This window comes from Balaenoptera physalus (assembly GCF_965194825.1).
Source record: "Balaenoptera physalus genome assembly, chromosome: 3".
NCBI classification, from domain to species: domain Eukaryota; kingdom Metazoa; phylum Chordata; class Mammalia; order Artiodactyla; family Balaenopteridae; genus Balaenoptera; species Balaenoptera physalus.
Window position 1 is genome coordinate 23,166,978 of NC_138890.1, and position 27,275 is coordinate 23,194,252.

General features: G+C 38.5%; 1 protein-coding gene and 1 long non-coding RNA gene across 2 annotated transcripts in view; both read right to left on the bottom strand.

Annotated features, from left to right (window-relative positions):
* The window catches only part of LOC309658287, a 205,960-nt gene that overhangs the window by 57,416 nt on the left and 121,269 nt on the right, over positions 1 to 27,275 (bottom strand). The gene's annotated exons all lie outside the window — the stretch shown is intronic.
* On the bottom strand, positions 3,276 to 22,235 carry LOC309658207 (centrosomal protein of 78 kDa-like). The gene is made up of 7 exons (XM_082456591.1): positions 22,121 to 22,235; positions 19,239 to 19,374; positions 18,003 to 18,047; positions 16,448 to 16,578; positions 5,814 to 5,928; positions 4,820 to 4,991; positions 3,276 to 3,905 (listed from the first exon to the last, which is right to left on the bottom strand). Exons 3-7 carry the CDS (start codon positions 18,020 to 18,022, stop codon positions 3,342 to 3,344), a joined length of 1,002 nt encoding a protein of 333 aa, XP_082312717.1. The 5' UTR covers positions 18,023 to 18,047; positions 19,239 to 19,374; positions 22,121 to 22,235; the 3' UTR covers positions 3,276 to 3,341.

Here is a 27,275-nt window from a genome sequence, read left to right on the forward strand (position 1 = left end):
GTCACTGGGGACCTAACTGCCCAAATCCAATGGACACTTACATTCTCTGAAGGATGACACTGTCATCTACTTCCTCCTTCTTGAAACTCTATCACCTCTCTCCTTCCCAGAATTCTTTCTCTGCTTATTACTTAAACGTTGTCAGTACTCACAATTCTCTGAAATCTCATCCATTTTCATGATTTTAATGACTGCTAAGTGCTGATGACATTCAAATTTTTATCTTTCCATGTCTTCACGTGCAGGTCCAGTTATCTACCAGTTTGTCTCCTGAATTCTACAGGTGCTTTAAAATTCTACATGTCCAGAACTAAAGTCTTTTCCCCAATTCAGTTCTTTATCCCCTATTTCCAAACTCAATGATACCACCTCCCAACCTTAGTCACACAGATGGGGGTTCAGCCTCCGCCTCCTACTTCTTCCTTACTTCCCAAGATCAAGTCTTGCTTGTAATTTCCTAAATAAAATTAGAACTTATTTCCTCCCTTCATCTATACCTTATTTCAGACCCCTTTCTATTACCTGGTCTAGAAGTTACCAAATTGCTGTTTGGTGGAACCAGTTGTTAGACACTTCTATTAAAAAAGGACTCTAAAGTCAAATAGCTTTGAGGATGGCTGTGTACCATACGCCTGCTGTGACGATCCAGAATGAACATTAGCCTACAGCAGCCCCGAGAAGCTGTACAGTAAAGAAACCTGATTACCTTTACTTAAGCTAGGTTCTCCCTACTGCCAGCCGATAAACCTTTCAGTAGGGACAGGAGAGGAGGTGGCAGCATGAAAGTCCGACTCGAAAATAAAAAACACTGCTCCTCAGAAGAGTGGGGCATAATTGTCTCCAGGCTTCTTCAGATTCCTCATCCATACTGACGTCAGTGGTCTAAAATGCCACCTGAACTTGTCCTTTCCATTCTTAGCTATTTTCTGAGGAAACCAGCTCCACGCACATGGATGGCTAAGACCCGCTCTCCTCCTCCTCGCTGCCTCCTTTAGGGGCGCTTGCCACTGCCTGGTGACACTGCACTGATGCGCCAGAGCCTGTGCCTGTGGCTCCGTAACACACCCCTCGCACACTCACAGCTCTGGACTTCCGCTGTCCTCTCTGCCTTGAGTGTCCTTGCCCTTCACCGGCTGACTCACCAGTTTTTCACGAGTCCTTTAAGACTTAGCTTAGGGACTGCCTCTTTCGATGACTTTTCTTTGCCTCACAGCTCCCCCTCTTCTTCCACAAACACTGATGAAACGCCCTGAATATGCCCGTCACAGCATGTCACGTGCAGGATGAGACATCTGCTGTGCGTCTTCCCCTCTCACTCCGCTGCTAAAGGGCCAACGCTACATCTTGCTCATTGTTTCGCTCCTCTAACACTCAATCCATGACTAACGAACTAACTAGTACTCTAGTAGTCCTCTTAGTAACAATCAGCCAGGAACTTCTAGAAGAAATCTGACACTCTAGCTTTTCTCTGATCTCACCTTTCAGTCTGATTGAACTAAAGACTTATCTGTGCATGTTTTACCAGGGAGACATAATTTAATCCAGAGATGTGTCATCACATACTCTTACATACTCTGCCGTTTAAAAATTCTGCTCAGATGGGGGAAGGAGACAGGTGTGCTTTCTGACAGCCCCACTGTTTTGCACTTCTACTGCTCACTGCTCACTGGCTGCTCTCTCGGTGCCTTCCTTAAACCCTTCTTCTCTTAACAAGGAAACAGGATAACAAAGTAATTAAGAGCCTGGGTTCTGCCTATCTGTGAAACAGAAACATAACCAAGGATATAGAGAATAGACTGGTGGTTGCCAAGGGGGAGGGGGTGGGAGAGGGTTGGATTGGGAGTTTAGGATTAGCAGATGCAAACTGGTGTATATACAGGATGGATAAACAAAAAGGTCCTACATGGGACTTCCCTGGTGGTGCAGTGGTTAAGAATATGCCGGCCAATGCAGGGGACACGGGTTCGAGCCCTGGTCTGGGAAGATCCCACATGCTGCGGAGCAACTAAGCCCGTGCGCCACAACTACTGAGCCTGTGCTCTAGAGCCTGCGAGTCACAACTACTGAAGCCCGTGTGCCACAACTACTGAAGTCCATGCACCTAGAGCCCGTGCTCCGCAACAAGAGAAGCCACCACAATGAGAAGCCCGCTCACCACAACTAGAGAAAGCCCGCGTGTAGCAACTAAGACCCAATGCAGCCAAAAATAAAAAATTAAATAAATACATTTATTTTAAAAAAGTGGATGTATTTAAAGAAAACCAAAAAGGTCCTACTGTATAGCACAGGGAACTATATTCAATATCCTGTGATAAACCATAATGGAAAAGAATATGAAAAAGAATGTATATAAATGTATAACTGAGTCACTTTCCTGTACAGCAGTAATTAACACAACACTGTAATTCTACTATACGTCAATAAAAAATAAAATTTAAAACAACTGCCATAAAAATAATCACATAAGGGGGACTTCCCTGGTGGTCCAGCGGTTAGGACTTCGCCTTCCAATGGAGGGGGTGAGGGTTCGATCCCTGGTCAGGGAGCTAAGATCCCACATGCCTTGCAGCCAAAAAACCAAAACATAAAACAGAAGCAATACTGTAACAAATTCAATAAAGACTTTAAAAATAGTCGACATCAAAAAAAATCTTTAAAACACAATCACATAAATCAGAAACAAATGAAACATAATAAAGTCCATACATTAAAAAAAAAGAGCATGGGTTCTGCTCACATCCCAGCTTACCACTTACTTATAGCTGTGTAATTCTGGGTAACTCACATAATGTCTCCTCAGACTCCTCATCTATAAAATGGGGATGGTAATAGTTCCCTACCTCATAGTGTTGCTGTAATCCGTAAACACTGTTAAGTGCCTTGGTAAATGTTTGATGCTCTCTGGTTATTGTGAATTAAAATATGTCAATGGCTTCTGGCCATATGATTCATAATAGTTTGACATTTAACCAAATGGTAAAACTATTCCATTTATTATTCCCATCTCTTTTTACCCCTTACCCTGTTGTGTTGTTTATGTTTTCTCCCACCACAGAGTGTTAGTTCCAGGAGAGTAAAGGCTTTATTTTGTTCACTGTTGAAAGCAGTAGCACCCAGAAAAGTACGGTACATATGAAGCCCTCAGTAAACACCAGCTGAAAGAATGGTGCAAACTCTCACAAGGAAAAATACACCAAAACTTTCATTATAATAAAAAAGCATAGATAAATCTTTCTCTAATGGCTTCCAGTCAAGTATTTTAAAACACCATATGCTATAATAAAAACATAAGTAATTTATTAAAATTTGAAGGCGAAAACATAATTTTAAAAGATTTAGACCTATGTTAGGTGTGATGGAGTATGGATGCTTTCTTGAAATTCACAATCAGATCCACGAGTATCACTTTCAGAATGTTCTAGTAGATTGAGTTTACTTTTAGTTGTCTTTGATGAAACAGTCACTATTCTACTCTCTTTCTTAACAAAAATGTGTTTTTTCAAAGACTCACTTCTAATTGGTTCATTAAGCAAATAATTATTTTGCCCAATTCCTTTGCTTTTCTGCTTTACAGGTGAGTCAGAGCAGGAATGCAGGTCCTTCCCAGGTTGTTTCTTAGCAGAGTATTTTTTGGTATATTCACCTGCTTTGCTCATTTTCTCTGAAGAAGACTTGCTATTTCTAGATAATTCCTCTTCTTTCCTTTGACTTCCAGTTCCAGAAATGACGTCTGCTGAAGGAGAACATGTTCTAGCAATGAAATCTTCAAAAGGCTCCTGCCGCTGCTCTGTGACTGGGACCCCCAGGTTGTCTTTGGAAGTTTCTAAGGCCTGCTGAGTAGAGACTGGGACATGGAAGGAGTCGAGAGGCAAAGGAGTCCCAGCATCACCTGTAATTTTCTGAAACTGGAGGGAAAGACAAAAGACAAGACAAAAATTCAGTGATGAACAAAGCCAACCATTAAAAAGTAGAGTTCAAAACTTCAATGTTATTCTGTGATCTTATTATTAACATAGTAATTGATTATTCAGAAGATTTCAGAGCCAGTTTTTTTCTAATTCTATCTTGCCAAGTGATTCTCAACTTAACCTAGCTATATCCAAGGCTATGTCCGCTACATTTTCAGACTTTGGTGATTGGGGTAGTTATTACCCATTTCCTTTCCCTCACTAAAAATGAAACCCTACTCTGTAAGAAAATTAATTTCTTTTCTATCCTCCAGGCACATGTAAACAGTATATAGTTTGTGACCAGACTGTGTTCTCAAGCTGTCAGTTCCCAAGACCAGTCTGAGACTGGCTGTGGTGGGCAAAGGGGGCTCCAAGTAAGGCTAGAGGAAAAGCTGACAGGTTTCCCCTCCCATTCCCATGACCAGGTGAGTCATTATAATATCTTACGTATTAGCTATGTCAAGATTACTTATTTTAAAAATTCTATCAGTACGTGTACCTTCATTAGTGTTCCTTCATTATAAGCTGACTGCATACAAATAGAAACCTAGATAAAATATGAATAGAATAGACATTTATACAATTTAAAATTTGGAATATTTTCTGTAATGTTTTCTTTCTTCATTAAGGAGAGTTTGCTTTAACTCATAAATTTTCTAAAGAACTTCCAGTTTTCTTATGTACAGCAATACAGTATCATGAAATGGGCCCACATTTACTAATCTCAGATTTGGAGAGGACTCCACAGTCTTCTAGCTCCCAAGCATGTGAACTATTAGAGACTGACCATTATTATTTTCTCTCTGACTTGGTCATTTCCTTTTTGCTAATCACTCTTAGAATCATTAAGTGCTGTCCTGTCCACTTACTTGGAGATTTTGCGTTTGTACTGGGGCACTCTGCTTTGATTCTGATTTTTCTTCTTCAAGTGCCTTCTTTTCTTCTTTAGGTGGACTGCTAACAGTAGAATTCATCTGGGGACGACCTAGTAAATGAAAATCTGACTGATCTATAGCAGCCATTGTGGCCAGCTGCCCAAGCCTGGACCAGAGGAGGAAAGGAGAAAAGACAAAGGTTATTATAATCACATAAGAGCAGTTTAGATTTCCCCAGACCTACAATCATGAAATACTTCTAAAATCTTAAAAGCCAACATCCTACTCCAGACTACAAGCCTCTCTCTCCCCCAAATTCTTAGCCCTTTCCAGATTCATCCTCTAAGAGACATCCCACTGTCTCACTAGCAGCTTCAACAAGTACCACGCACCTCGTCCACTGTCTGTCACACCTCCATTCCCACACTTCTTTACCACCTTTCTCCAGTTTCCAAGAATGTGTTTGTGCCTTCCTTCCCAACACCAGTTCATTCACTGACAAAACACCACTCCATCAACTATCAATCTCTACTTCCCTCTTTCAGCAAAATTGCTCCCGGTTGAGAACCACTGGCCTATATCTTCCCTGAAGATTAATAATAATTTTTATGTCTAAGACAAAAATAACTTTAATTCAAACTTATCAAACAAGCAAAATAAATGAAAGATAGGAAAATTCTTATCCATTCCCGAGTATTTTCGATGAAAACTGCCTTCAATTTAGTCTTTACAAAAAACTATACCTACTAATTACTCTGTCTACAGGTTACTCTTTTATAATGGGCTCCCCACTCTACCAAAGCAGGCTGCCCTATTTGCATTTCTCAAAAAATTTAATTCCTCATTTTAAAACGTCAACTATATTACCTATAATTACACTAAATTTGGCTAAATATGGCCACGTAAGTGATGAAAATTGCTCCAGTTCCTCAGCAAACTACCATTATAGTTGCAAAGAGAAGAACGCCATGAAGCGAAATGAACTAACCCAGCATCTTTAAGGAGATCCAAGAAAGCATGGAACTTCTGAAAAGAATTCTCAGTGCTGCCCAAAACACCTTCATCATCCAGGATCATGCTTGTCAATGAGTGGGCATGAAGGCCTTCAGACAAAGAGAATTTTATATTTCTTAACTGGGCATTTTCATGTTCCAGCTATAAAAGAAGACTGAAAATGTCTGACATGCTTTTTTCTCATTGTCATCAAAAGTAGTCTTGTCTAGTTTCAAGGAACAAAACTAAAACACTCAAAATGTAATTAATCTGTAATTAACCTAACTCTCCACCAGTAAAGACAGAGACCATATCACACAATAACCAAAACCCCCAGGCACCCAACAAAGTTTCCTATATAACACTTAGGTGGTATATCAATAAACCAAAGTTGTCGTTTTATTAATGATATTTCACAAAAGATCACATTTCTAACTGGTTCAATTCATAATGGAGCCTCATTCCACATTAGAAAATTACCTGCTTTAAGTTTCCCTTAAATTAGAAAGTGAATTATAGAGTCTGATTTGAACAAAACATATTACAACTCTGCTGAATGTTAAGAATTAACTTTAGCGAGCAAAATATCTAATGCTTACGTTTAAAAGTCCTAAATCGTACCCAACCCAATTTATTAAATGTACGATCACCAATATTTTCTTTGGCTTCTTGAAAATATTCACTCCCGTGCATTCTTCCCCTTCCGCTCATCACCTATGCACTTAAAACCCCCTATAAGCTCAACTCTAGTATTTCTCAGAAAGGCTGTTATGTTCTTGAGGCCCCTTTTGCCTTATATAAGCAGGTGCTCCACATTTATTGAATGAGTGTCCACCAATCCAATGGATGCACTTTGAAAAATTCCTCCCTACGTTCAACCTATGATAAAGTATATTTAGATGGAACTTTTTAGATTATGCCCTGCTTTCATGCACATTACCTAATGTCATTCTTATAGTATATATTTTCATCTTGCATTGCATTCGTACAAGTTTTCCAATATCTTAAATTTATTTAAATGATTCACTTTCCTAATTCATTGCCAGGAGAGTCTCATCATGTCTTTTATGCTACTGTATATACAGTATATGCACAAAAAGTGCTTTCTTGAATCAAAGAATCATGAACAGAAAATAAGCTAGTGTCATATGAAAGCACACACACACACACACACACACAAAACGAGATTTTCACATTTTTAAAAACATGCTTTCTGGAATATAGATCATATGATCACTAAATACCAGTAAATGCAAAAGTCCATATGATACAACCAATTTGCAACATATTACAGTTTTAAAGTTTACAAACTATGTGTGTATGGCTTAAAATCAAATCAAAATAAAACGAAAACACTCTCAAAAGTATTAGAAATTGTTTGCCTCATTGACTCATTTATCAGCCTTAAGTCTTATTACTCTCTCCTCCTTTAACTGCTTTAGGCACTCCTCCAGTTTTTCCTAAACAAACAGAGTAAATATTATAACTAATTCGTAGTATAATATCCAAAAGCCTTTCCAGCTATAGGACTCATCAGGATTTAGGGGCAGAGCCAGAAGTGAACTCAGGTTTTAGTCTGCTACTGGTAATATCATACCATGCTAGTGAAACGAATTATCAAAATCTATCAAATTAGCATAGTAAAGATTTATTTAAATTCCACTTTTTCCAACATAAATTTGTGGCAGCCCACCATAAAAGGCATATGCGTATAACATAGCAAGTCATAAATAAATAGTTAAGACCAAGAAAGAAAACTTCTATTTTTATTTGTGGGTCTCTTTATAGTAGGAAGTCCTATTAATGAACATGCTTAATATACCTGAATTGCATAATTGCAGATTCAAAAGCATTCTTTTAAAAAGTAATCACTTTTAAAGCAAGTTACAGTCAAGCACTGTTCCTGGAGTTCCCTGGGCATTAAATAATCTAATCATCAAAACCCTGAGGGGGCTTCCCTGGTGGTGCAGTGGTTAAGAATCCGCCTGCCAGTGCAGGGGACACGGGCTCGAGCCCTAGTCCGGGAAGATCCCACGTGCCGCGGAGCAACTAAGTCCGTGCGCCACGACTACTGAGCCTACACTCTAGAGCTCCTGTGTCACAACTACTGAAGCCTGCGCGCCTAGAGCCCGTGCTCCGCAACAAGAGAAATCACCGCAATGAGAAGCCCACACACCACCAGGAAGAGTAGCCCCCGCTCGACGCAACTAGAGAAAGCCCGTGAGCAGTATCAAACACCCAGCGCAGCCAAAAATAAATAAATAAAATTAATTTATTACAAAAAAAAAAAAACCCTACGAGGAAAGAACAATCACTAACTCCATGTTATTTTACAGATGAGGGAAACAGAGGCAGAGAAGTAAAGTAGAGCAGCACAGCCAAGGTGACACCACTAAGTAACAGAGCCACACTGTGGACTCAGGAAGCTGGGTGCCATTCCTGTTCACGGAGGTGGTAGTCTTCCCATGCACCAAAGCCAATCAAATAAAATGAACACTGATAAACTCTCTTAGGAGTTTTAGGAACTAAGACACTTCGGTCCTTGAAGTGGGGACACTGCTTGCAATAGGCAGAATTCTAACAGAGCCCCTAAGACTCCTACTTACTGAAGTACACAAACCTTCCACTTAAACAATCAAACCCTAAATCTGGGTGCTGTAGTGAAGGGATTTTGCAGACGGAATTAAGATTCAAAATCAGTTGATTTTTTAAGATAGGGAGATTATTCTAGGTGGATGTGACCTACTCAGGCACCCCACGAAAAGGACTTGAACTCTTCCTGAATTGAAGTACAAAAGGGACAAGAGGGAGATTCTCCATTGCTGGCTCTGAAGAAGTCCAATGCTGCGGCAGGGAAGGCAAGCGAGAGGCCTCTAGGAGCTGAGACCGTCCCCCGACTGACAGCCAGCAAGGAAATGGGGACCTCTGTCCTGCAACTGCAGAATCTGAATTATGCCAACAAGCCGAAGAAGCTTGGAGGCATTCTTTCCCAGAGCCTCTGGATGCTAACACAGCCAGACTGACATCTTGATTTCAGCTCCGTGACCCACACAAACTATGGTGAACATCCAACGTTTGGGGCTCAATGTTTACACTTAAATTTCACGTGCTTTAACACTCTCAGGAGGGAACCCACATGTTCCCATGTGTATCTGAGCAGGAAACCCAGTCACGCTGTGCCTGGACTTCTGACCTGCAGAACTGTGAGCTAGTCAAATAGGTATTGTTTTCAGTCAGTGAGAGTGTAGTAGAAGAATTAATATTCAACTCAACCTCCAGGTTCGTGGACAAAATAAATGATTGTCATTGTTTTGGGCCACTGTTTCGGGGTGGTTTCTTATGCAGCGATAAACAATCAGAATACCTATACTTATGAAAACAGTAAGGTATATTTATACATTTTAACTGCTTTGAACAATCACTTAAAGAATGAGGAACTCTATTATATGCCGTCATTGGGAGAGGAACTGGCATCACTTTCTGGAGAGTAGCTTTTGGTACCTAACAACAATCCTACATCAGGAGTTTACCCTAAGGAAATCAAAGATGTGGGCAAAGATTTATCTACCAACACGATATCATAAGATTGTTTATTTATAACCAAGCCCTAGAAGAAAGCTAAGAGCCTCCAAATTGGGATTGGTTTCAATAAAAACAGCTCACCGTATGAAGGAATGCGCTGTGAAGCCACTAAGAAAAGAATGACAAGAGGTCTCAACCAGAGTTTATGAACGGGCTTCAGGAGTTCTACATTCAAAATATATCTGTGCGTTTCTCCTGGGAGATGATGCATAAGCTTAATCAAATTCTCTGATGTAGAAGAGTATTTAGTGACATGGCAAAATATTTTTGAAACTTTTTTAAGACAAAAGAGCAGATTAGGTGTGTGTACATGCAGAAGTGGCTTTTATTTCCCTCAATAAGTTGTTCACTGTTTTCAAAGATTTGCTCAATGAACATATATTTTTATATTCAGAACATGTTTAAAAAATTGAGAATCTAAGAACTTCAAATTCTTTAATGTTTCATTACTAAAGCCAGTCAAGTTTTCAATGGGGAAAAAGGGAAAAAAATTGCAAAATTCCTCTACTTTTAATATAATGGTTTAATCAATCTTCTAAAACTGATTTCAAAGAAATTCTAAACAAATAAGCAAACAAACAAAAATCCCTCACCACAGTCAGAGGAAAGTAGACTAAAATTCCTGACTGGTTCTAAATAGCACATCAAAGTGCAATTACATGAAATAGTTTCTCCCTCTAATGGAGGGAATTAGAACACAGTGTGAAATTTTTGTGAAAAAGTGTACCCCTCTCCTACAAAGTATTAATAATTCATGTCCCTTACGTGGAAATATGGAACCAAAAAAGTTAGAAAGTAAAATTGCTTGATATTCTATTACTTAAGTAAGACTAATGATAAGGCTTTGGAATAATTTTCCTTCCTGTCATCTGCTCTCCTTCATCCCTTCTGTACACTGGCTAGGGTGATTTATCTGTGACAAAGCTCCCATCATATTGGATATCAAATTTTATGTTCAACTTTTCTCCACTTAACATTGAAATCAATCATTTCTCATATAATCAGGGGATTCATAACCTTGATTTTTTTTTTGTGGGCTACAAAATATTGCACTGAGTGGGTTTACTGGTTAACCATTTTACACATTTAAATTCCTTCTAACTTTTCAATATTATAAGACAAAATAACCGTTTTTATGCATGAAGGCTTTTTTCCATATTGAGAATAACATTCTTACAATAAATGCACAAAAATGAGTTTGAGATCAAAGCAAATGAATATTTTTAAGGCTCTGAGGTACCTATCTCCAAACCGCTTTCCAAAAGATTTCTGAGATTTTATACTGCCATCAGCGATGTATCACTTGGTATATAACCTCTACTATAACTGTTGGCTTACTTCCTCACCTAGAGTGCAAGTTATTTGAAGATAGGGGGTGTATTTTATTAAGTGTTTATCCCCAGCACCTGTGCCTAGCACAACGTAGACGGTCAATAAATAATTGCTTAATAAGGAAAATCCCTACCAATACAAGATGTACGTGTGTGAAAGACAGACTGTGTGTTTTTCTCTAACTGGATAGATGAAAACTTGTCGTCTTCTTTAATGTGCAATTTTTTGGCTTATAATTAGTAATTACATTTCTCTTTTATATTATATTGTAAAAATTCAGATTCTCTGAGGCAAATGGGCCTGGCACTACCCATTAGCTATATAACCTTGGACAAGTTCTATAACTCTAGGCCTCAACTTCCTCATCTATAAAATGGAGATAAGCTCCCATATCACAGAGCTCTTGTGAGGATTACATGAGTTAAAACACATATAAAATTAGAAGAGTGCTTGGTACACAGCATATGTTCAATTAATGCTGAATGAATGAACATGTGAATGCAAGCAGTAGTGAAGGGCTTAAAATGAAATAGTCTCATCCCACTCCCACATCCAGCACTCAAGAAGCGACCGATTCTGTACACAGGTTTTTAATTGTAAAATAGTCTCATCCCACTCCCACGTCCAGCACTCAAGAAGCGACCGATTCTGTACACAGGTTTTTAATTGTAAAATACGATATGTGTACTGAGAAGTGCACAGGACAAAACTGTCCATGTGACAAATCAAAAGAGAATACTTACATAACCACTACTCGAATCTGAAAGTATTGATACTTGTCAGCATCTCAAAAACCCCCCATATCGTTTTCTCATCACAAGCTCCTTCCCTCTTCCCGGTTAAACACCATCCTCATTTCTGAAAATCATTTCCTTTAACCTGCATGCATCCCTAACAAAAGAGTTTAGTTTTGTCAACATCTAACTTTATGTAGAGGATCATAGTATATGAAGTCTTTTCTATCTTATTTCTTTCACTCAACATTGGTTTAAAAGATTCATCCACATTGCAGCCTGTAGCTCTAGTTCATTCAGTTTTATTGCTTGATAGTTTTCCCACTGTATGAATACACATAATTTATTTAATTTTTGACTCTTGATGGACATTTGGGTTGTTTTCAGTTTGTGCTAATGCAAATCATGGACAGGAATCCTGCTGTACCGGTTATTCTGGTGCATTTACACAGGGCGGGGGTGAGGGCTGCTGGGTCACAGGCTATTTATATACCTTCAGTTGATGGAGAGTGCTAAATGCTTTCCAAAGTAGTTGTGTCGATTTATACTCCAGTATAAGCAGGGTAGAAGATTCCCATAGTACTCCAGGTCTACAATACCTGATACTACCAGACTTTATTTATGTATTTGTCAATCTGATTGGCATGTAGTTTCATTGGTTTTGACTCACTTTTCTCTTATTACTTAATGAAGTCGTATACTTTTCTGTGTTTACTGGCTGTTTGGATTTCCTTTTTTATGAGGTTGACGTCAACTATTGTTATTTTTTATTCTTATTTTTTTTAACTATTATTTATTTATTTTTGGCTGTGTTGGGTCTTCGTTGCTGCGTGTAGGCTTTCTCTAGTTGCGGTGAGCGGGGGCTACACTTCATTGCAGTGGCTTCTCTTGTCGTGGAGCACAGGATCTAGGCACGAGGGCTTCAGTAGTTGCGGCACGTGGGCTCAGTAGTTGTGGCTCGCAGGCTCTAGAGCGCAGGCTGCGTAGTTGTGGCGCACGGGCTTCATCGCTCCGTGGCATGTGGGATCTTCCTGGACCAGGGCTCGAACCTGTGTCCCCTGCCTTGGCAGGCAGATTCTTAACCACTGCGCCACCAGGGAGGTCCAACTGTTGTTATTTTGAATTCTTCTCCATTTCCAAGTAATACTCTTACATGACTATTTTCTGACTAAATTTGAGGCATTATCTGTTCACTTTCTGATTTACTAAGTAAGGGTTTAGTTCCTTTACACTCTTTCCTATGTCCACACTGCTCAGTAAAGTTATGTCATCATTAGTTATTCCACTGCTCATGATCTCTTTGACTTGTAGTGATATACTTAAAAACCTACATTGTTGATCCACTATAAACTCTCTCATCGTCACGCTTTGTAAAATGAGGACATTCATACCATCTTCCCTTTTTTCTACCTCCTGTCTACCTTCCAAACCTAGCTTTTACGTTGTCAAAGTTGAAATTTATATTCTGTTCTATGTGCAGTTAAATCTTCTGTTATTTGAGAGTCAGTAGGGAGTAAGGTTTAAGAGAACAGGCAGAGAGCCTAAACTCAAAGCCTCGATCCAACCCTAAATTCGGTACAGCCTGGGCAAGTTCCTTCCCTGTCTTAGCATCCTTCTCTCAAAAGTGGGAATGATATTAGCACCAACCTCATAAGGCTATTCAGAGGATTAAATGAGTTAATATATGCAAAAACACTTAGAGCCTAATATATACTAAGTACATACTACTACACAATACATTTCAGTACATACCAAGTTAATACTAATACATACTAAGTATAGTTTAGGTTAGTTATTTGTTATTACATGCAAGTTGACAATAAAAGCTGCCAACCAAGACAGTATTGCCATTATTACAATTAAATTAATATTGCCCACTGCAGATGTACTGTGTCTCTGTGTATAGACTACACCTCGTTCCATACTGTGTCAGTGTCACTGCCCTTGTGCAGGGTGACCACATACCCCAAGCCGCCGTGGGCTGTTCCAGTTTATACCTGTTGTCCTGATGTTACAGCATTAGAGCGCCTCCTTACACTATTGAAGTGTAAGGAGTTTGGACAAGTTCTGGTTTGGACAACAAATTAGATAGGTGGTCATTACTCCTGTGTGTCACTGAAAACGGGGACATCTATAGTGTCAAGTTTAAGTGGATTCTTCTCTTCCTCACCAATAGTAGGTTAAAAATCAACCATAGTTTAGTTTGCTTCATGTTTATGTCAGTATAGCCTTTTCTCTGGAGTTCAAGTTCCTTCTCCTCTTCCTCTCCCTCCTCCCTTCCAACAGTGCCTAATACCTAGTAAGTACAATATGCCTCAAGGTGTTTCTAAGCTCTCAATCACACAATCAATGGAAGCCTCTCCAATCTAGACTAGCTGCTCTCTGCACTGAATCCCCTATTACCTTCCTTCTTGGTTTATTGCCTCATTTTGCTGGATTATTTCTATAAATAGCTTAAGGTGTAGCACAGGAGGTAAATTTTTCAAATTTCTTTGTGTACAAAATATCTCATTCAGCCTCCACTTATGACTGATAGTTTGGCTGGATACAAAACCCTAGGGTGAAAATTATGTGCTGGAAAAATTTGGAGGTATCTTTCTCATGCCTTCCAGCATCCATGGTGCTGATGACAAGTATGATAAAGTCAGATTTTAACTTTTTTTTTTTTAGGTGACCAGTATTTTTCTCTCTGGAATGGATGTATCCTCTCAGTATTTTATTCTATTTTAATTTATTTTTTCAGTATTTTAAAGTTTCACAATGAAGGGTGCCTAGGTATGAGTCTATTCTTGTTCATCTTGCTCAAAACTTGAGTAACGATTTTCAATCTGAGGCCTGATGTCTACTTTCAGCTGTGGGGAATTTTGTTGCCCTTTGACAGCTTCCCTCCATTTTTTGTCTGGGTCTGCCGTTTCTAATGGTAACATGTTGGATCTCCCAGATGCAGCCTCTCTAACATATGGCTATCACATTTTCCATTGTGTCGTTCTTTTTTATATACTGAGAAATTTTTAAAATTCCTACTGAATATATTTCAGCAACCATATTTTCATATCCAAGACACCTCTCTTGCTTTCTGACCATTCTCTTTTTAATTAACACCCTAGTCTTATTTTATAGTTGCTAGCTCTTTTTAAACCTCTCTCAGGATACTAATTAGGGTTTTTGCTTAAATTATTTTGTTCCCTAAATTGTCCCCAGTCCTACCAGGATATGTTTTCACTCTTTTCCCCCCTCTCTCATGTTGTAAGCTTTACTCAACTATCAGGCAAATGACAGTTATTTTCTATTTAAGAATGAGCACAGAAAGCTCCCTGAAGTCAACGATTGATTGGCTTCTTATGCAGGAAGAAGTGGGGAGTGACTGTAATAGGATCCCCCCCAAACACTCTTTTCTAGGGTGTAAAAACTCACACTAGCTGCCCTAGTTCTCCCCAGTTTCACTGTTTTCAAACTTAAAATCATCTCACTTCAGGAGCGTGAGGGCGGGGCTGGGAGTCCACTGCTCCAAACACAACCCTTCAATGAGCTCCCCTATTTCAGTCACACTTTTAACTAACTCCACCCTCTCTCCTACATGCGCATCAAAGCATGAAGCTACTTCTGCAGGTGGGGTCAGAATCCTCCTCAGTTGCTGGTGGTACCTGTGCATATTCTAGGTGATGCTTTTCCTCTGTTCTACTGCTTCAGTTTCGCACTCTTCCATGTGTCTTCTCTCTTTCAAAACTATGTTGAAATCTCTTGACTGTTGTTGGCTTATGTACTTAAACACTTTGATACCATCCTTGTAGTGTCTTGTCAAAACGGAGAAGAGCTGCAATGGTTCTCAGTGCATTCTGAATCTGCTATTCTGTGGTCCCCGTGTTTAAAGTTCTTGGTCTTCCCCAGTCTATCACTGCTTTTAGAAATACAATCTCCTGTTCTACTCATGAAGGAAATGAATACAACACATCTAAAATGACAAGGAATGCGGGTTAGATGCTCTAGGGTCTTGTCGTACTCTGCAATTTACTAAGAAATCACTTATGTGCTACAAATTGTAGGTGCTCATTTATAAAACGAAAGGGGGTAACTCTACATGAACTATAGATTTCTCCCACTGTAACATTTCATAATTTTCTAAGTTTTCTTAAAATTTCTCTATATTATCATTAATTTTAATTAAAAACATAAAAATCTAACATTCTCTTTTGAAAATCAAAGAGTAATTACCATAGTCCTACAATAATGGGATAATTAGTTCTGAAACCTGTCAAGTTTCATGTTTCATACGAAAAGAGAATCATATTAAATAATTTTTAAAAATTAAACATAGACTTTGTAGCACAAAGACAAGGTTCCCCCAAATGGTATTCCCTTATTTACTAGAAATGTTCAGCTCTGCATTAAAGTTGAAATAAAACAAATATATTATTTTTGAGGTGCAAAAGTTTCTTATGAAAATCAGTTTTTCTTTTCTGTCCATACAAACAAAAGTATGGAATCACATTAGATGTCAGGTTTATGAGGGAATATAATGTAGCTTCTTGAGGTTTTTTATTTTAGGAAAGGAGAATATTAACATCAAAACTTTTTTCAACTTTACTTTTATTTAAAATGAGGCCATATTTTCCTCTTATAAAAAGAGAGTTCAACTAGAACTGTCAATTTTCTCATTTGTAAAACAAGAGCACTGAATCAGCTGACTATATTCATTCAGAACTCAATTTCTTTATCTTATGATCACTAAGGTTCTCCCTAAATCGAATATCCTAAGGTTCTAAGGAAAGGAAACTATATTACTAACGACATGTTTTGATTTTTATTTCTTAGAGTTCAAATGTCCACCATTCACCTTGGTCTAAGCTTAAGGAACCATTCAAGGGGATACAATGCAGATGGGAGGAGAAAACAAAACCCTCACTCAAGCTGTGCAGTGTTGCAATCAGGCTTCCATTTGAAAAATAATCTTCTCTATAGCTTTAAAGTGATAACTTCGTACCTGCAGTGCTTCTTGTTTCAAACTGATTTTCTCTGGCTCTTCCTGAACACTTTCTGAGGAATCTTCGACCTCTTCGATTTCTGAGGAGGAAGGACTCTCTACTGTCACAGTCACAGGAAATTCTGATGGACCTGACTGTCACAAGAAGAAGATAGGAAACCACAGAGTTGTTAAACTGAAGTGCAAAGAAAGAAGACAAGATTGTATAAAAGATAACACAAGCCAGATACCAAATATCCACATATTAGAGGACATTTAACAAAAGTGATCTGAGGTATCATTATTTATAAATGTCTCTCACTGCTCCTTAGTCTAAAACAGGCAATGACTAAGTAAAAGTACAGTAACTTATTTTTGCTATGTTACTGTACAGACCTCTGTTGTACATGGTTAGGATTAGTAATGGGAATTGCCCATATTATTTTATTAAGTTTCTTTCACAGAAGCCAAGTGAAGAGCCAAGATAAACATTTTTTCTCAGATCAACTTTATACTGCAAATGAAAAATTTATTCTTTACCATCAGACGAAAACAGTCTGGAAGAAAATGTAGTTTTTCGGAGGAAAATACATCAGTAAAGGGACTGATGAATAATCAGAAAGTCAACATATCTAAGCTGTGAAGAACAGACGTTAGAATTTTAAAAAATAAATCACATACACATACACAACTAAAACTGACCCATCAAAAATTTCATCTTCTCATCACCCTTAAGCCAAAACTAGGGTAACAGTAATACAATTCTCCTGTCAAGCTTCACTGCCACTGCAATGTTGTTCCATAGGGCATTTACAAACATTTAAAAACTGACCTGGCCACAACCCCATAAAAGTCTACAGATCATACAGAAGTGTGCTGGGATTATATAACCACGCAGAAGACAAGTCACTAGGACATCATTTTCACAACAAGCAGCAAACCTGCAGCATAGGAAACTCCCAACAGGAGAACGAGGTGCACACCCCTCCCTCTGGGCATGCAAGGGCAGGACTGACACCCAAGGTGCTCTTCTCTCAATCTCAGCAGTGGTGCCTTTCATAGAGCAACTATGCGGTCTCCCAAGACCACTGGGAAGGAGAATCTGATACTGACAGTATTAGCTTGCCATGAGGCCATAAGCGAGGGAATGTGTGTGGCCTTGGTGAGAGAGCAGAAGTTTGGGAGATGTTGCTTTATATTGGCTTTCAGATCAGGAATTTGTACATACGGCCTGCAAACAACATTTCTTGAAAACATATGAACATTCTTGAGTATGACAGCTCCATGTGAGGGGTCAGAAATGGCAGTCAAGTTCATTTCACTGGGTAACAGCTGATTTGCAGACTGGAGAACAGGCTTCCTTTTTCACAGACATAACCACAAGGCTGCCAGCTGTGTGCGAAATCCACACAATTACATGGTTGCATTGGGAGAGCGACCAGACAAGTTTTACATGGATTTATTTCAGAGAGGGAAATACTTCTTGTAAGGCTCTGTCAGTTTAAAAAGCAAGAAGAATGACCACCCACCTTTCCCAATTCAACCCCTACATATCATAAATATGATAGCTACATACCTGCACCTGATTACATACATCACGAGCTTTGATGAATGGAAAGCCCTTAAAAAGATATCAACAAAACGAAGTTAGATCTTGATGTAAATACATCACCAGTTAAATCCAGTTAATACAACTATTTAGTATTATGTACAGTATCCATACAGAATTGTGTATAAAAATAAATAAGCTCAAAAGAAGGACCTGGAGGGCTCTGCTACGGAGAAAACTGAACAGAATTCAGCCGACTGGCTTGGTGATAACTCTCTGAACTGCTGAGAGGCCCCTTCAGCTCCTATGTTCAGGATGGTTGAGATTTCAGTCTCACTTCTTTAAATGGTGATATTAATCGTTCTCTAATTTACCACTCTGTGTGACGAGGATGGACCTGAGATTAAGTGTCTCACCAAGAAGATAGGAAACCATAGAGTTGTTAAACTCAAGTGCAAAGACTGGGGATTCAACACTATAGTTTATGCAACAGCAATTCACATTACCATTTGCAAAAAATTAGTTGGTTGTCCAATAAGGATTATAAACAGCCATTTAACATGAGCTACTGAACAGATACTTTACACAGTAACTCCTTCAAGTACTATTTAAAATCAGTTCTCTTTGTTTTCTTAAGCAATTGTTAACCCCCAATTTCGTGAATACTACCAAGTAAGTCACTTGAAAATCATCTAGAGCAATCTATTTCACTTAGCAAGCCTAAAGCTATAATTCAACAATTTTATTTACTGTTCTATGACAAAAATTACTATGAACAGCTATCCCCTGGATAAGTAATCAGCTAAAGCTAGTTTGACTCACTAAATCTGATTTACTGAGTTAATAAGCCAGTTGATTTAGAATAGGTCTAATGCAGATTTCTCATCCATTCTGCATTAAACTGCTTCCCATGCCTAAAATGTCTTTTTTCCCATTCGTACATATCCAAATTCCTACTTCTGTGCTGTAGGGCTTGGCTCAACTACACCTGCCTTTAGTGAAACTTTTCTCACCTGCACAATTGGAGATAATTTTAGTCTCCTCATGACTCCCACGGGGTTACCTCTGTTGTGACACTTGAGAAACAACTTGAAACTCCCAATTACTTTCTGTTTTTCTTCCTTAGACGGCTCATTAGGCAGAAGCCATGTGTGAGTTATCTTCTTTCCTCTATAGAAAGCACCAGAGACCGCCCACGTAATGGAAGTTCCAAAATAAAGAATTCTGAACGACTGAAAAAGACAGGGAATGCAAACACATTACCTGTTGCTTTTTGCACGTTCTGCAGTACGCCACGGCAGGAAACCAGACACACCAGGTGGTAGAGGTTCAGGACCATAACATTCTTTACCAGCAGAGTGTTTCCTTCCATTACTTACAGGTTTCTTTGTGGCCAATCCTATGTTTGACAAAGCACGAAAGAAGGAATCAAGATGCACCAAAGGTCTACAGAGCAACTCTCAAAAGTGTACAGTTTGAAAGGAATCAAACAGGCACTGGACAATGATGCCAAGGCCATTAAAAAAAGGATCGTTTTGTAAAAAGGTTTTACATAAGCCAGCATTTTTTAAAAATATAAGTTCTCTACACTAACAAGTTATTTTAACTAAAACAAAAGTATTGAGATGTGCAGAAATGGAAAAATAAAATTTTTAAAAATCCCAAAGTATGATCCATTTTATGTATCATGCAGAAACACTCAAGTTTATTGAATCTTAGAACACCTTTGGCATTTCTGAATCTCAAGGATAGCGAAACACAGGTACACCCATGACTTCTGCCAAACAGAATCTTCAGAATTGGACCAAAATTTCAATTTAAGATGAATTTTTCTATGTAAAAACAGTAAAAGTTATAAGACTGCAAGTTGCTGGGTGGTAGGTGAGTCAATGTTACTCTCCTATAAGCCTGTCAGCCTTCACTGCTCCTTTGATTTCATATAGAAAACACACAAAAAAACAAATGAAACCCACTGGATAAAAGAGTGAAATGTGGAGACTTATCCTATATTTCAGTAGTAAAGAGGCAAGTATCTTTATATGAAATATTTGGTTGCAAAAACTAGACCTACGTGTTAATATTTTATTTAGAACAAGCCATATATTAAAATTCACATTTAAATATTTAATTTGAATTTACTGAAAACAAACATCATAGGTTAAAATGGTTATTTTTATCCTTCAAATCTACTATTTCATGTTATTTTATTTATTTATTTTAATAGATCTTTATTGGAGTATAATTGCTTCACAATTCTGTGTTAGTTTCTGTTGCACAACAAAGCAAATCAGCCATATGCATACACATGTCCCCATATACCCTCCCTCTTGAGCCTCCCTCCCACCCTCCCTATCCCACCCCTCTAGGTCATTGCAAAGCACCGAGCTGATCTCCCTGTGCTATGCTGCTGCTTTCTACATTTTAGCGGCATTAGGATGGAGTGTAAAATAGAGTGTATGTGGTAATATAGGATAAATATTTCATAGAGTGTAGCTTATTGATAATCACCACATGATTCTGTGTGATTTAACATGCCTCTTAAAAATATATAGGAGCTCAGTTCTTTTTGTGCTATTTTATTTTGTTTTTAAACTTAATTACCCTCCAAAAAAGATGTCTGTATGCATGTGGTTTGTATGTGTATACCCTTCCTTTACTTTCAGAAACTAATGCAAATACATTTGTATTAAAAATTTTTTTAATTATACTTTTTGTGTTAGGAGATAAAAAAAAATTTCTAATAAAAGTTCCCGTCTTTTTTAGGCATACATAACTACAATATAAATGTGACACAATTCACACCATTATCTTACCCCTATACTCACCTGGCTCTAAGTATATACCCAGCTATTGATTTGGCTTACCTCTATGTCTCCAAATAACTGAGGCAAATACAAAAAATAGACCAAGAAATAAAATTACTCTTAAAATACCTCAATGAGCTTGTATACTTCAGTTACATTTCCACTTTGTTTAATCAAGCTAAATAAAAAAAAATTTTTAATTGTATTCTCATTCCATGATGCTGTATTATATACCACCAAGTACTAATATTACAGAATTCCTAATATGTTTCACATATACATGTTTTATTTATATATGTTTCCATTTCTAATATTATAGCAAAAGGCAACTTAGCTATTTTAAGAATGCTTTACATATCATATAAATTTTTAATAACAATATGTAATTAGTGTGAAACCACAAATCTTAACTTCTTTGTATGTACTATTTGATTATTAAAATACCACTGTCTTGAAATAACAATTGGCAGATAATTCATAAGCTTTTTTTTTGACTTCATAAACACTCTTAACAACTTCTATTTAATACACTATTGTCCAAGCAAGTTGATTAATGGAGAATCAAAAACATACATCTTTAAGTAGAAAAAGAAAAGTTGTATTTATGAAGATGTTTACAATAGTTTATTTTAGGTTATTTCCAATTTTTCACCATTTTAAAAAATGGACCAACTCAATGAAACCTTCTGAATCCAATGTTAAAAAGTATAACTATGAAAGAAAAAAAAAAAGTATAACTGTGAATCATAAAATTGAAATTTAGTATGAAAAGATAAGAATGGCAAATTATATTGAATCTATGTGGAATTATGTTTATAGACATCAGGAAGAGAAAATAAAAATGTAAACAATGGGAGGAACCAAGATGGCGGAGTAGAAGGATGTGCTCTCACTCCTCTGCGAGAACACCGGAATCACAACTAGCTGCTGGACGGTATTTGACAGGAAGACACTGGAACACACCAAAAAGGATACCCCGCATCCAAAGACAAAGGAGAAGCCACAATGAGACGGTAGGGGGGGGCGCAATCAGAGTAAAATCAAATCCCATAACTGGTGGGTGGGTGACTCACAGACTGGCGAACACTTATACCACAGAAGTCCACCCACTGGAGTGAAGGTTCTGAACCCAACGTCGGGCTTCCCAAACTGGGGGTCCGGCAACGGGAGGAGGAATTCATAGAGAATCAGAATTTGAAGCCTAGTGGGAATAGATTGCGGGACTTCGACGGGCCTGGGGGAAACAGAGACCCCACTCTTGGAGGGCGCACACAAAATAGTGTGTGTATCGGGACCCAGGGGAAGGAACGGTGACCCCGGGGGAGACTGGACGAGACCTACCTGCTAGTGTTGGAGGGTCTCCTGCAGAGGCAGGGGGTGGCTCTGTTTCACCGTGGGGATGGTGACGCTGGCAGCCGAAGTTCTGGGAAGTACTCCTTGGCGTGAGCCCTCCCAGAGTCTGTTATTAGCACCACCAAAGAGCCCAGGTAGGCTCCAGTGTTGGGTTGCCTCAGGCAAGACAACCAACAGCGAGGGAACCCAGCCCCACCCATCAACAGTCAAGTGGATTAAAGTTTTACTGAGCTCTGACCACCACAGCAACAGTCAGCTCTACCCACCATCAGAGCCTCCCATCAAGCCTCTTAGATAGCCTCAACCACCAGAGGGCAGAGAGCAGAAGCAAGAAAAACTATAATCCTGCAGCCTGTGGAACAAAAACCACATTCACAGAAAGACAGACAAGATGAAAAGGCAGAGGGCTATATACCAGATGAAGGAACAAGATAAAACCCCAGAAAAACAACTAAATGAAGTGGAGATAGGCAACCTTCCAGAAGAAGAATTCAGAATAATGATAGTGAAGATGATCCAGGACCTCAGAATAAGAATGGAGGCAAAGATTGAGAAGATGCAAGAAATGTTTAACAAAGACCTAGAAGAATTAAAGAACAAACAGAGATGAACAGTACAATAACTGAAATGAAAACTACACTAGAAGGAATCAATAACAGAATAACTGAGGCAGAAGAATGGATAAGTGACCTGGAAGACAGAATGGTGGAATTCACTGCTGCGGAACACACTAAAGAAAAAAGAATGAAAAGAAATGAAGACAGCCTAAGAGACCTCTGGGACAACATTAAACACAACAACATTCGCATTATAGGGGTCCCAGAAGGAGAAGAGAGAGAGAAAGGACCAGAGAAAATATGTGAAGAGATTATAGTCGAAAACTTCCCTCACATGGGAAAGGAAATAGCCACCCAAGTCCAGGAAGCGCAGTGAGTCCCATACAGGATAAACCCAAGGAGAAACACACCGAGACACATAGTGATCAAATTGGCAAAAATTAAAGACCAAGAAAAATTATTGAAAGCAGCAAGGGAAAAACGACAAATAACATACAAGGGAACTCCCATAAGGTTAACAGCTGATTTCTCAGCAGAAACTCTACAAGCCAGGAGGGAGTGGCATGATATACTTAAAGTAATGAAAGGGAAGAACCTACAACCAAGATTACTCTACCCGGCAAGGATCTCATTTAGATTGGATGGAGAAATCAAAAGCTTTACAGACAAGCAAAAGCTAAGAGAATTCAGCACCACCAAACCAGCTCTACAACAAATGCTAAAGGAACTTCTCTAAGTGGGAAACACAAGAGAAGAAAAGGACCTACAAAAACAAACCCAAAACAATTAAGAAAATGGTCACAGGAACATACATATCAATAATTACCTTAAACGTGAATGGATTAAATGCTCCAACCAAAAGACATAGACTGCTGAGTGGATACAAAGACAAGACCCATATATATGCTGTCTACAAGAGACCCACTTCAGACCTAGGGACACATACAGACTGAAAGTGAGGGGATGGAAAAAGATATTCCATTCAAAAGGAAATCAAAAGAAAGCTGGAGTAGCTATACTCATATCAGATAAAATAGACTTTAAAATAAAGAATGTTACAAGAGACAAGGAAGGACACTACATAATGATCGAGGGATCAATCCAAGAAGAAGATATAACAATTATAAATATATATGCACCCAACATAGGAGCACCTCAATACATAAGGCAACTGCTAACAGCTATAAAAGAGGAAATCGACAGTAACACAATAATAGTGGGGGACTTTAACACCTCACTTACACCAATGGACAGATCATCCCAAATGAAAATAAATAAGGAAACAGAAGCTTTAAATGACACAATAGGCCAGATAGATTTAATTGATATTTATAGGATATTCCATCCAAAAACAGCAGATTACTCTTTCTTCTCAAGTGCGTATGGAACATTCTCCAGGATAGATCACATCTTGGGTCACAAATCAAGCCTCAGTAAATTTAAGAAAATTGAAATCATATCAAGCATCTTTTCTGACCACAACGCTATGAGATTAGAAATCAATTACAGGGAAAAAAACGTAAAAAACACAAACACATGGAGGCTAAACAATACGTTACTAAATAACCAAGAGATCGCTGAAGAAATCAAAGAGGAAATCAAAAAATACCTAGAGACAAATGACAATGAACACAAGACGATCCAAAACCTATGGGATGCAGCAAAAGCAGTTCTAAGAGGGAAGTTTATAGCTATACAAGCCTACCTCAAGAAACAAGAAAAATCTCAAGGAAACAATCTAACCTTACACCTAAAGGAACTAGAGAAAGAAGAACAAACAAAACCCAAAGTTAGCAGAAGGAAAGAAATCATAAAGATCAGAGCGGAAATAAATGAAATAGAAACAAAGAAAACAATAGCAAAGATCAATAAAACTAAAAGCTGGGGCTTCCCTGGTGGCGCAGTGGTTGAGAATCTGCCTGCCAATGCAGGGGACACGGGTTCGAGCCCTGGTCTGGGAAGATCCCACATGCCGCGGAGCAACTAGGCCCGTGAGCCACAACTACTGAGCCTGCGCGTCTGGAGCTTGTGCTCCGCAACAAGAGAGGCCGCGATAGTGAGAGGCCCGCGCACCGCGATGAAGAGTGGCCCCCGCTCGCCGCAACTAGAGAAAGCCCTCGCACAGAAACGAAGACCCAACACAGCCATAAATAAAGTAAATAAATAAATAAATAAAACCAAAGTTTAAAAAAAAAAAAAAAACTAAAAGCTGGTTCTTTGAGAAGATAAACAAAATTGATAAGCCATTAGCCAGACTCATCAAGAAAAAGAGGGAGAGGACTCAAATCAATAAAACTAGAAATGAAAAAGGAGAAGTTACAACAGACACCGCAGAAATACAAAACATCCTAAGAGACTAGTACAAGCAACTCTATGCCAATAAAATGGACAACCTGGAAGAAATGGACAAATTCTTAGAAAGGTATAACCTTCCAAGACTGAACCAGGAAGAAACAGAAAATATGAACAGACCAATCACAAGGAATGAAATTGAAACTGTGATTAAAAATCTTCCAACAAACAAAAGTCCAGGACCAGATGGCTTCACAGGTGAATTCTATCAAACATTTAGAGGAGAGCTAACACCCATCCTTCTCAAACTCTTCCAAAAAATTGCAGAGGAAGGAACACTCCCAAACTCATTCTATGAGGCCACCATCACCCTGATACCAAAACCAGACAAAGATACTACAAAAAAAGAAAATTACAGACCAATATCACTGATGAATATAGATGCAAAAATCCTCAACAAAATACTAGCAAACAGAATCCAACAACACATTAAAAGGATCATACACCACGATCAAGTGGGATTTATCCCAGGGATGCAAGGATTCTTCAATATACGCAAATCAATCAATGGGATACACCATCTTAACAAACTGAAGGATAAAAACCATATGATCATCTCAATAGATGCAGAAAAAGCTTTTGACAAAATTCAACACCCATTTATGATAAAAACTCTCCAGAAAGTAGGCATAGAGGGAACCTACCTCAACATAAGAAAGGCCATATACGACAAACCCATGGCAAACATCATTCTCAATGGTGAAAAACTGGAAGCATTTCCTCTAAGATCAGGAACGAGACAAGGGTGTCTGCTCTCACCACTATTATTCAACATAGTTTTGGAAGTCCTAGCCATGGCAATCAGAGAAGAAAGAGAAATAAAAGGAATACAAATTGGAAAAGAAGAAGTAAAACTGTCACTGTTTGCAGATGACATGATATTATACATAGGGAATCCTAAAGATGCCACCAGGAAACTACTAGAGCTAATCAATGAATTTGGTAAAGTTGCAGGATACAAAATTAGTGCACAGAAATCTCTTGCATTCCTATACACTAATGATGAAAAATCTGAAAGAGCAATTATGGAAACACTCCCATTTACCATTGCAACAAAAAGAATAAAATACCTAGGAATAAACCTACCTAGGGAGACAAAAGACCTGTATGCAGAAAACTAGAAGACACTGATGAAAGAAATTAAAGACGATACCAACAGGTGGAGAGATATACCATATTCTTGGATTGGAAGAATCAATATCGTGAAAATGACTATACTACCCAAAGCAATCTACAGATTCAATGCAATCCCTATCAAATTACCAATGGCATTTTTTACAGAACTAGAACAAATCATCTTAAAATTTGTATGGAGACACAAAAGACCCCGAAGAGCCAAAGCAGTCTTGAGGGAAAAAAACGGAGCTGGAGGAATCAGACTCCCTGACTTCAGACTATACTACAAAGCTACAGTAATCAAGACAATATGGTACTGACACAAAAACAGAAACATAGATCAATGGAACAAGATAGAAAGCCCAGAGATAAACCCACGCACCTATGGTCAACTAATCTATGACAATGGAGGCAAAGATATACAATGGAGAAAAGACAGTCTCTTCAATAAGTGGTGCTGGGAAAACTGGACAGCTACATGTAAAAGAATGAAATTAGAATACTCCCTAACACCGTACACAAAAATAAACTCAAAATGGATTCGAGACCTAAATGTAAGACTGGACACTATAAAACTCTTAGAGGGAAACATAGGAAGAACACTTTTTGACATAAATCACAGCAAGATCTTTTTTTTTTTTTTTTTTTTTAAACAGAAACTATGCTGGCTATTTTTTTTTTAATATTTTATTTATTTTTTTTATATTTATTTTTTTTGGCTGTGTTGGGTCTTCGTTTCTGTGCGAGGGCTTCTTCTAGTTGCGGCAAGCGGGGGCCACTCTTCATCGCAATGCGCGGGCCTCTTCACTATCGCGGCCTCTCTTGTTGCAGAGCACAGGCTCCAGATGCGCAGGCTCAGTAGTTGTGGCTCACGGGCCCAGTTGCTCCGTGGCATGTGGGATCTTCCCAGACCAGGGCTCGAACCTGTGTCCCCTGCATTAGCAGGCAGATTCTCAACCACTGCGCCACCAGGGACGCCCCAGCAAGATCTTTTTTGATCCACCTCCTAGAGTAATGGAAATAAAAACAAAAATAAAAAAATGGGACCTAATGAAACTTCAAAGCTTTTGCACAGCAAAGGAAACCATAAACAAGACAAAAAGACAACCCTCAGAATG